We start from the raw sequence: 11,752 nt of genomic DNA, 5'->3' as shown, positions 1-11,752 counted from the left end.
CAGTATTATAAGCTCTCAAAGTAAATTGTTTTTTTTGGTAACCAATCACTTGGATCATGACATAATTTAACATAATGTAAACTCTTTGTTTGAGTCGTTGATAAAGTGTAGCAAGTATTAATCTCATATAAATTTTGTTAGCTTTGCAATTTTTCACCTCATACAATATTTCTCTACATATCTTACAATTTTAATTGAACGTAAATTTCATGCTCTGCAGTTTTAACCTCACATAATAATTTTATTTGCACAAGTTTATCTCACACCTGATCTTTTGTTTTTATAAATACTTTCTAAGTTTTGTTTTGTAGATATTTTGTTGATGAATGTGTCCATCGTATAAATTATCTGATGTGCAATTTTAATCTCACATAAGAAGTATTTGTTGTTTAAAATTTCACAAGATTGTATAGCGAATTTAAATGTTGTTTATTGCTATTTTTGAAACTGTAACACTTGTTCAGTTGTCGTTAATATCAGAGTCATAGAAGTTGAACATTTAAAATGGAATTGAGGTTAAATAACACAGAAAACGTGGCAGAACTGGAGTGCGGTTCCTAGTCGAGCAAGCGAGATTTATCGCGTCACCTGCACAAAAGATGCAGCTTTGTATAGAATTCAGGGGCGGTCGAAATGACGTAACGCTATCGGCTTCCTCTCCATTGCCGGGACCCAACTGTGAGTTTGCGACCGTAACGGCCTGCACAGCGTTGCCACGCCGTTTTGCTTGCTATCGGTAGATTCCTTCGATAATTTTCGGTAAATTTCGGCATTTTTTCGGTAGATCGGTTTTTTGTGATAGAAAAGGTATTACACATAAATAATACGATTTTTTTTTGTCATGTATGATGAAGGTAGAAATATTTTGTTACTAAAAAGAAACAAATAAAAAACAAATATTAACATAGATCATTTAAAAAATTGTATAAGTAAACATGCTAAAGGTAGTAGGAACATTTTGTTAAAAATAAAAACACAATAAAACTATAATATTCCCCTTATTTATAGCTTCAGGTGCTGAACTGTTTCGGGGATGTACCGAATTTTGTCTAAGTAATTAAAAAAAAATCCCCTTTTAATTATTCCGCGCTTTGGTGCTATCTGTAAAAATGTATAGTGGTTACGCTGGGGCGTAATAGAGGGAACTAAACAAATCCGCAGAATTAAATTTATACTGAAAAAAATATTAAGAAATAAAATTATATTAAAAAAAAATATTGAAAATGTATAAATATATTAAAAATAACCATTTCTTGAATTATCGTAGACTTTTCGGTAGATTTGGTGTTTCAATCGGTAAATCGGTAGACAGAACCCAAAATCGGTAGATCTACCGAAAATTCGGTAGAAGTGGCAACACTGGGCCTGCACGTACGGCACGTCCATGATAGAGGTAGGCTTGCGATAAAATCACCGTCGTGGGGGAGAACAGGCCCGACCGGTAGCCCCAAACTCCGCTTGTCCTAGATTAGAACGCCCTTATGAGTATTTTTGTTGTCTTGTTGACTGCCATAATTTTAAATTTGCCACACGCCTGTAATAACTTGTGTATTTACATCCAGTTACTTCGATTCAGATTTTATTTGATTTATTAAATTTGTGATATTCAAATATTTGCATTGATTCAGAATGTTTAGTGTGATTTCATTTAAATTTCAACCAAAGTTCAATACGTTTTTTTTTTTTTTTTGGAGCTGAACAGCGATTGTGATTCGGCCCCCATTGTGTGCAAAATTTTGTGTTTTATTTAGCGGTACTTTTCCAACCTTGGGGTCCACCACTTGCATCTGAACACATCCCGCCATTCCCACAACGTAGGGTCCCCTTTTGTTAGACCATTACAGCCAAGGCCAATTTTGAATTTTTAAATTTTTCGCGGGCTTTCAATTTTTTTCACGTCAATTTAAGGCGGGATGTTTGGGTTATCACAATCTAAATAATATTGTTATTAGAAAACTTCCTAACAATTGGTTTTGTAATTTTGAATACCATTGTTTAACGATATCGTCATTTACAGAAGTCAAAAAAGAAACAAAACAACATTTAGGTATTCTAAGGCTGTGGAGGGAAAAAAACGAACTTCTTGCAAAAAATTATCTTTATTTCTGTTTTAATAGGTCCGTATAAGCACCAGAAAGTAAATCTTCTTTACCTACGCCTAACTGTTCCATTAATGAAACAGCAATTTTTTCACCATCTTCAACACTCTGCTCAGGCTTTAAAGCAACTTCGAGTTCCATAAAATCACCTAAGCCTTCTACAGAATCCACATGAACCCTCGTTTGATCAACCATAAATAAATGTCTAACTTTTTTAACAACCCCACTTGTTCCTAAAGCTTGATCTAGTACATCATTTAAACCTGAAGTGCTCTGCGCCTTGATTTCCGCTTTTGAATATGATGACAACTTTGGTCCTTCCACATCAGGTCTTTCATAATAAATCAATTCCGAATCGCCACTCTGTAATATGTTTCACTTTATTTTGAACTACATAACAATAAATAAAATGTTAAGCCGGCAAGAATAACTAACCTCAAATTTTCTTAATTTCAGACGTCCCTTTTGGACACAGTAAAATGTATCATGCTGTTTTATTAGTTCACCACTGGAACCGCTTAACAAACGTGCTTTTTCTAAAATAGCAGACAGTTCTTTAATTCTTGCCTTAATTTCAACATTTCTCATTTTGAAAAATCAAATAGACACTTGTTAGTGATTTTAAGATAACAAGCTTACCATCTCAATCGAACTTAAAATGAAAAGGAACTGAACCACAGAATATCATACAGTAATGACAGCTTTTGAAAGCCCCATAAGAAATACACGTAACGGACCAGATAGAGATGGGTCGTTACTGTAGGAACCGTTCCAATGTAGCGCTACCATCGAGTAGCGGACTGTAGCGCTCCTCGCGACAAAAGTAACACGTTCCACTTTGCGTTCCACTTGGAACTTGAAACGATATTTGTACGGGAGTTACGGGACGGAAATTCAAGGAACGAAATCATAAAACACGTTTGTCCGAAACGTTACAAGAAACGCAAATAGTGAGGGCTTGGGAACTGAAAAAAACGAGAATAATCTTTCTGTCATTAAAATAATTGTGTGTTGATCAACACAAAAAAGATATCAGGAAACGTTTATAAGTAGGTATTTATTTTATAATATTTATGAAAAAAAAAGAAAAACAAAATGTATGCAACGCAGATCAAAAGTAAAGTTTAACAATATAAATAAACAGATAAAATAAAAAGCAAAGCGGTTTTATCATAAAGCAATCGGCAAAATCAGCAAGTGTTGCATTTTGTTTGAGGGCGGTAATTTTTTGTAAGAATGCGACGGTCGATATAAATGACTCATTATCAGAAAAGATATAAAAGCTTAGGTATAAAATAGCTTATAAATAAATTTTAATTGAATACATGTATTTCAATAGCAACCGAAAAAAATTGTAAAATCTCAGTCCAGTAGAAAAGCTTCCAAGATTGGGAATTAACACAGAAAGTTGCGAAAACAAGACTAAAAATATTTGTAGTTTTGTTTATTTTATTATTATTATTATTATTTTGTTTTTATTAAAATAAAAGTAGAGTGCCCGTCCTAATTGTTGTTGTCAATATTTATTGTGTCCAGAATGTCCGTTCGCTACATATTGGTACTTGAGATTGGAATATTTGTTCCAAGTTGCAATGAAGCGGACAAGTGGAAGCGTCGTACTCATACGCCACTCGTGATGAATACGTTCCAAAGTAACTAGTTACTTGGAGCGCTATTTTCTTGTAGCGGTAGCGGTTGTAGCGCTCCACGCGTGGAACGATTTTGCCCATCTCTAGGACCAGAACAACAATAATCGACCGTTGGGTAAGGACATGACCTTGAATTTTGGCTTGAAACTGTAGTGGCAAACCTTGTTACTAAATAAAATTTACCACCATGTCAACATTGTGCGTCAAATTTGACATTTTAGGTGTTTGGCATTTAATATTGTAACTGTGATTTATTATTTTTACTGAATAGAAAATGCGCGTTCGAACAAATAAATAGAATAAATAATCTTGTGGAAACTGTACACAAGGCACAGGGGTGCCGTATGCTGGTCTGGACACAGTTACGAGGACTGCTTTTATATATCGGCCACATGAAGGTAAAATTGAGTTGGTAGAAAATAGTGAAGCAAATCGTTTTTCTAGGGCTGCAACATAAAAGGTGAATGCTTCATGTAGCATCTTAAGCCCGCCACTCACGTTTCAACGCCGCAGAACAATTGTGTTGGATATGACCAAATTGAAGTGTTTTTGAACGTCTGTGTATGAGATCAAGCAAATCGGTTGGATGTGGACGGTCGGTGAACAAGTCTGTCTGCAGCAGTACAATCGTTTTGAATTGGATGGAAATTTGATCATGTGTGGACATGACTCGACAGTGTATGTTATTTAAACCGTGAGAGCAGCTATAAAAGTACATTTTCGTCATTTTGTCGGACATGTTGTCATCACGATCGCAAATTTTTAACTGCAAGGTCGTAACGTGTGTGTACTGCTGCTTTTTAACAGAATTGTACAACAGTTGCATCCACTACAATCGTACTGGGACGTTGGAACGTGAATGGCCAGCTTTAGGATTACCAAAATGGTGGATCATCATCAAAGGCGTTGAAGTGACAGAGAAGTTTATCATATATGATGACATTACATGCAACGGCAAAATAACTACATGTTTCACAGGTATATTTCATCAAGCATTTCTTCATTAAGTATCCACAGACATAACTTAAAGAATTTTGTTTCCCCATGTCCAGATGTCTGTAGTCTGTCGTATTTACTTCCACAGATTTATGTGCAAAAGTTGTTCAGCTTAAAACTCTATTAATAATTTGACACTGGTTACTTTCTTTAGATTCAATTGCGAGTAAAATAGATCCTAAATCATTACAACTATTGGAATTTTCACTGTGCTGTAAAAATTGCATACCAAATAGTTTTTTATTGATTATAGAATAATATACTTCTTTATATTTCTTATCTTACAGATTCCAAGGGAAATTTAAAGAAGCCCCTGAAGCAGATTTTTTCATTGTGCCTGCAATCACGAGGTGGTCTACCACTGTAGTCCATGTTACTATGAAAAGGTTCTCAGAATCACTTCACTAATTTAACTTACAACAAAAATTCAACCAAAAACATCAAAATACTTTTCCCAAGGAAGATGAAAACAACAGCGTTCACTTTCTGACTCTTCAAACGGTTCACACTTGGCGAAAATTGAAGGCATTGACAAAATAGGTAGTTGATATGTTTATGTTGAAATTAACTCGGTAAAGTGATAGACTTTTATTTATGAATAAAATAAATATAAGCACAATTCTTTTTTATTGTTCAAAATGGTATTTTTTTCGTAGTCTTCATACCACACTCCAAAAATTGGTTTCAGTTCATTCGATGTTTATATCAGTTCCTTTTACATTGTTTTACGGACGAACTCTATTTGTAATTTAGGCAACCAATATTCCACTTCGTTTCAAAAATCCCGCCTAATCAAAACGGTTGGGTAAGGACACGTTGTTCCAATATTTGACGAGCTGTCTTTACTGTATGATATACTGTGACTGAACTATCTTCTATTCGGAAATGTTTATAATCCAGAAAGCGTATCGTTTCTAAAATTAGTATATCTTTAATTGTCCTCTTCTAAAGAAAAATATTTATTTTCGCAGATTAAAACGATATCATGCTTTTAGTTTTATTGTCATAAAATATTTTATATGGTTGCCACCTTGAGTGTCACTTCCTGTGACGGTACCTAACACTACTACAGTTAACCTTACTCTTACAATATGTAAACATGCGACTTAATAGTTTATTTCCTTTAATCAACAGGTGTAAAATGTGTATCAAACCTCTTCTATTCCATTTGCAGTGTCGGTATTTTAAAATTAACAATTATGGGAAATGTTCAGCATTTAACAAATTTATTTCAACCAGTGCTGCTCATCATCTTCGAATACCAGCGCAAGACGAAACTCCTTCTGATGACGACACTGCTGAGATAGACGACTCATACTTAAACATAACGACATACGAAGGATATGCCCGTGATTTATTATTTAAAAATTCCAAAGACTTACTACTTCGACACATTTACCATTGTGCGTCAGTGCAAGAACTTTTAAGTGTAATAGATAAAAATTTAAACCATTTTGAACATGAACACATAACTCAAACTGTATTTGTTCTACATGATTTGCAGAGGATATATCAAGACTTCTCTTCAAGCAAAACAAAGAATTTAAGTCAGTCAGCAAATGAATTTTTTGAAAAACTTCAAAAAGAAGATCATTTTCAGAAACTGCTGACTTTAACTGAAACCAAGGTACATCATTTTGATTCTCGTACTCTAAGTTATTGTGCTCTTTACCTTAATAAATTAGGATTAACTATTGACACAAAGACGATGCAGTTGTTGTGTGACACACTCAAGAAAAAGCTGTTGGATAAATTTTCTTTAGCGTCGACAACACGATTTTTAGAAACTGTTTTTAGTGAAACTAGTTTGAGACCTTTTTTCATGTCTCAAGAACTTATGCCTTTAGTCTTTAAAGAAATTGGTAAGAAATAAAATTTAAATTAATATTTCAAATAATTTTTAGTATTTTAGAATTATGTGCATCAATAGAAGATTTAAGCAACATTAGCGTAAGTTTAAACAAGTTGCACAGAGTCGTTACTGAGGAATCTTTAGATCAGTATAAAACAAAAGTTGAGAGTCTCATTGCAAATGGGTTTCTTACATCTAAACATTACAAAGTAGTACTGCAAATAATTTCGTTTTTAAATTATCCAAAATGGAGGGACAAAAATACGGTGCTTATATCAAAGTGCGTGTCATTAGTAAAGGATGATGTAAATAATTTTAATTTGAATGAAGTCCTAATCTTATGTGAGGTATGAATGCGTTCGGTCATCACATTCTGCTTTTTTTATTCATTGTGTTTCAGATTCTTTTCAAAATACAGGAACCAAGTTCTGTGCTCAATGACTTACAACGTTGTTCCTATAAATATTTTTACCAACTGGAAGATTTTCCCACAACACAAAAAATATCGCTTTTATCAATACTAGTTTTTTTTACTGCTCCACATATGAGAAGCAATTTCCACAAGAAATTAAAAAAATATGTAAATGAGTGTGAAAATTATGAAAATTTACTCGTTTTGAGAAAACTTTTATCTTACTTGAAAGTTTCAGATGTAAGTCTGTGTAACTTATACTGGGAAAAAATGCTAAATGTTGTAAAAACTGAACATCGACATATTGATATCTTACAAATAAGCCAGAATTATGTAAGTTTTAGTAGCGATATTGATAATTACCGACATTTAGAATTTGAAACTGAAATGCTAAAACACCTGTCTAATTTAATGAAAGAAGTAAATTGCGAATTTTTCCCCCAAAAAATTGCCAGTATTTTAAGTTTCGTTTTACTGTATGGTAATGACTTGTCTGTACTAGAATATTTAGTGACAAAAATTGAAAACAACTGGCACCAGTTGAAACCTAATGATTGTCTAAAGTTAGCATACACGTTAAGGTTGTTTAACGAAACGGATAAAAAATATATCAAGTTATCATATGCTCGAAGAATTGATGAAGCACTCAGTCAGTACATTTTAAAGGAAAGTGCAAGTCACCATCAAGATCTATGGAAAAATAATGCATTGTTAAAATCTTGTGTTTATAAAAACAAAGTCAACATGAGCGAAATTACTAGCTTGCTGCACATCTATAAAAATTTTCAATACATATCTTCCAAAAACATGGAAAATCTCTTTTATTGTTTTTTGATGACAAACACGTTATTTCCGGAGCTTCTCGAGAATATGATCAAATATATACTGACATATAAGGACCATATTCTGGGATTTAACGCCGGAAGAGTTTTATATTTATCTTATTCTCTTGGTTATCATCCTAAAAATACAACAGAATTTTGTGCTTCCGTTGTGGATATTATAATTAGGTGAATCACAGTTTTTATTTATTTTTAAACTGTAATTAATGACATGATTTATAACAGAGATCAAAAACGGATGACTGGTTTATCTATAATTTACAGCGCTTTGGCGTTATGTTTTTACAATAAGTTACCAAACTCTATTATAAAATCAATTTTTAATGTGGAATTTATGGACAAGCTTGATAGTGAATTACAACAATGTTATTCAAAGGTATGGATACTTATTTTATATTTATTGTATTGAATTAATGTGAAATTTTAGGATAAATATCCCAATAGAGTCCGCAATTATTTAATGCGGTTAAACAGGGCCGTGTGTTTGGATTATCCCGAATGTAATGTACCCTGGTTTCATCAAAAATACGTTGATGAAAATATTAAAGGTAATGTATCGTTACGTTTTAAAAATACACAGTTTTACAAGAAATACACATTGTAGTTTTTAAAAAAATCTAGAAAAAAAAAACAAAAATAATTCAAAAAGTAACGACTAAAATGATGAAAAATTATATTGATGTATTACAATAACGTGGCTGAAAGATTTTTACTATGCCGATATGTGAACATAAAATACTGATGGTGTAAATGCAATTTATACCTTTAAAAATTTAAAATTATCAGACGTGACAATAATATAAATTACACTAAATGACGATAAATTTATGGAGATAATCCACAAGTACCGTGAGAACCATAACAATATTTCCCTAAAACAAACTACATACATATACAACCTTCGCTTTATATTAGGTAGCTACTTATCTTTAATTTATAATCAACATAAAATTTTAAACCTTTAATGAATTACTGCAATTTAAAAAGTATGTACGATATAAAGTCAATTGTTATTTGTTATATCACAACAAATTCTAAACAATGTGCTAGTGAATTGTTTTGAATGAATCAGTTTCATATGGATGCATTTATAACGACAAAAGGAAAATTTTCCCAAAACATACGACTTAAGCATGTTTGTATACAATTAATTATCATATCTCTGAGCTAGTAAAACTTCGACTTAAGTAAAGAACACTTATTTAATTGTTTAATGTTAAATATATCTGTTTGATATATGATAAAATGTTTTGATATGTTTATTTTTAGTTTTGTGTGTTGAATTTGTAACTAAAAATATAAATATTTTTTTAATATTTCAGTACATTCATCTTATGTGCGACAAAAGAAAACAATTAGAATCGGTGTAGGTATGTAGGTACTTGGAAAATTGTTACAAATACATTTGTATTTATGCAACATATAATACCTCAGCGCAAATATAAACGGTATAATTTTGTTGCGAAATAATTTTATTTTCTCAGTTCAAGTAGATTGTCGCCTTATCATCGTTCACAAAGTACCTCGATTAGCATCAGATTTACATTGTAGAAGATATGTATTTATTAGTCGGAAAACATGTAAATTTCTAAGAATACTACCCACTTTTAACATCCGTTTAAACGTCATAAGAATTTGTCTTTAATGTATTTTCATTTTATGTGATCATGAGGCTCAAATAATTAAAGGTCTACTCTACACTATTAACCATTTATTATCTTGTAGTTAATTTTTAGTTATCATCGTAAAATTAATTTACCTAAATACTTATAAATTCTATCGTCGTGGCGCGTTTCCATGAGATATATTTTCTAACAAAATTATTCAGGGATATTTCATCTTTTACCATATTTCTTTTAGAAATCGTTACTTTCATATTTTTTAATGCTTTGTATAAAACCAAAATTCCCACTATAGATTTGTAATAAGTAATCTCGGTTAACTTAATTGTTCGCTGTCACAATATGAAAATATAGTAATCGTTTCTAAAACGATTAATATTTTGTTGTGATGATGACTTTATGATATGTACGTATCAAACTAAATCTCCCGTAAAAGCGTTGTTTAAACATTATGTACTTAAACGGTGCAAAAAATTACGCAACCTATGTTACGTGTGATTATGTATTCACTGAATTAAATGTAATTATCGTGTTTTCCAACTGTGTACAAAAAATTAAAAAGAAAAAGAGAACTCTAAATGCAGTACAAAGGTGAGAAACGATTTTTTTTTTCATATATGACTAATAAATTACTACTCCACGAACGTCATCACCTACTCATTAGTTGATTTATGAAAGCTTCAGAACCAAAATAAAACAAGGTTTACTTATATCTAAATGTTTTATTACAAATTTTTATCAAAGAAAATGTTATGTAGGAACATATTTTTTTAACATATATAAGCAACACGTTTGAAGGATACAAGTGAGAAATATTGTAGCCATACACTTTTCCAAATAGTTCTAAGAATATATTTGTAAAAGAAGTACCCATTTATATATAGTTTTTTTTTTTTTTTAGGAAAAAATAGGCAGCCCAGTTTTTTTACTTTAAAAATAAGAGAACATTTATTAAGAATAATTCAAAACAAAGACGCCCTTTCTGAAAATGTTGTAACTCCTTATGGATATCAAATAGACTTTGTAATCAACTTAAATTCCAAAGATGAAGTAGTACACAATGAATCAGAGTGTGTGAAGAGGTAAGTAAAAACACACATACAAGATGACGCCGTTATCATTTACTTCCAGACTAGCTTTGTTGTTGACCCCGGAATATGCCTACACTACAATAACGTCCCAATTAAAGGGTAGCTTTCAGCTAAAGAAAAGACATTTGGAAATGTTAGGATACAAAGTGGTTTTTGTTAAATCCAGTGATTGGATTGGTTTGTATTACACAGAGGATCGAATAGACTATTTAGAACATTTAATATGGCCAAAGAAATTTAGTGAAATAAAGACACAAACTTTCAGGTGATAATTGTTTTTATTCAATATTCAATTATTCTTACATTTCAGAAAATTTTGAATACGTTTCAAAATTTCAAGTTGGTAAAGAGCAAAGTCAAAATATATTTTTACTGTACACAACAAATATGGAATAACTTTCATAATTGATGAGGGTCCAGCAGATTGCTAACAGCTTGCTTCAATTCATTGTAATGTATATAGAGGGGTGACTTTTTATGGGCCTTAAAATAAAGATACAAAATTACCGGTTTAAATTAGAAATGGTCATTGCTGGATCAGTAATTTGCCTAAAATAATTTAAAATATACGTATTTTAAAAAACTGGTCGAAGGCTATTTCGACAAAACTTCCCTTGCTTATAAAGTACGGTCAAAAAATTAATTTAGCAAATTTTATTTTTTAATGATAGACTATAGTTCAAAATACAGGTATGTGTGGATTGCTAAAATACAGATAACGGTGCATGCTATGCAATGTTTCAAGTGAGTTTTACTACAACAAATGTTTGTGATGACGTCATCAATATTTTGTGAAGGACACGTACATCTTCCACTATACCTACCTATTCAAATTGATGTATGTCTTCTGGTTATCAAGAAGATTTGTTTGAGTTGGCAATAGAATTAGCCAGTTCTAATGTTTCTTGTGCTGCTATTGTCAATCTTGACTCACATGTTTGGCGCTATGTACCTTTGACACATATTAACAACAGGAAAGTTGGGTGACAGGTCTACCAATCTCAAGCACAATTCATTGATGCCATCTGAAATATAACTTGTTATAGGCTGTACTAATAATAACACTACTATAGACTCGCATGTTCAGGAAAATAATGTGAGCCGTTCGTGATTTGATAAAAAAACAATTTCCTGATTCATTAATTGTTTTATGTCATGCTGTATAAGTAATATTATAAACTATGGATCC

The 11,752-nt window shown here is 31.7% G+C and overlaps 2 protein-coding genes and 1 long non-coding RNA gene across 3 annotated transcripts; 2 read left to right on the top strand and 1 right to left on the bottom strand.

The window, feature by feature from the left end:
• Positions 1-2,080: 2,080 nt before the first annotated feature.
• Positions 2,081-2,776, bottom strand: LOC135122614 (uncharacterized). The gene is made up of 2 exons (XM_064046902.1): positions 2,535-2,776; positions 2,081-2,462 (listed from the first exon to the last, which is right to left on the bottom strand). The coding sequence occupies exons 1-2, from the start codon at positions 2,685-2,687 to the stop codon at positions 2,100-2,102; spliced, it is 516 nt and encodes a 171-aa protein (XP_063902972.1). The 5' UTR covers positions 2,688-2,776; the 3' UTR covers positions 2,081-2,099.
• Positions 2,777-3,842: 1,066 nt separating this feature from the next.
• Positions 3,843-5,363, top strand: LOC135131013 (uncharacterized). Its single transcript, XR_010280860.1, has 3 exons — positions 3,843-4,146; positions 4,193-4,726; positions 5,032-5,363. It is a non-coding gene; the product is annotated as an uncharacterized LOC135131013 (long non-coding RNA).
• A 389-nt stretch (positions 5,364-5,752) lies between these two features.
• On the top strand, positions 5,753-10,835 carry LOC135131006 (FAST kinase domain-containing protein 1, mitochondrial). Its single transcript, XM_064058506.1, has 7 exons — positions 5,753-6,606; positions 6,657-6,943; positions 6,997-8,018; positions 8,076-8,226; positions 8,278-8,398; positions 10,374-10,554; positions 10,604-10,835. Exons 1-7 carry the CDS (start codon positions 5,844-5,846, stop codon positions 10,830-10,832), a joined length of 2,754 nt encoding a protein of 917 aa, XP_063914576.1. The 5' UTR covers positions 5,753-5,843; the 3' UTR covers positions 10,833-10,835.
• The last annotated feature ends 917 nt before the right edge of the window (positions 10,836-11,752 follow it).

This window comes from Zophobas morio, unplaced genomic scaffold (assembly GCF_036711695.1).
Source record: "Zophobas morio isolate AGI-343-1 ecotype UQ-CSIRO unplaced genomic scaffold, CSIRO_AGI_Zmor_V1 ptg000002l, whole genome shotgun sequence".
Lineage (NCBI taxonomy): Eukaryota > Metazoa > Arthropoda > Insecta > Coleoptera > Tenebrionidae > Zophobas > Zophobas morio.
Note: the sequence above shows the minus strand (reverse complement) of the source record. Positions and strands in the feature narration are given on the sequence as shown.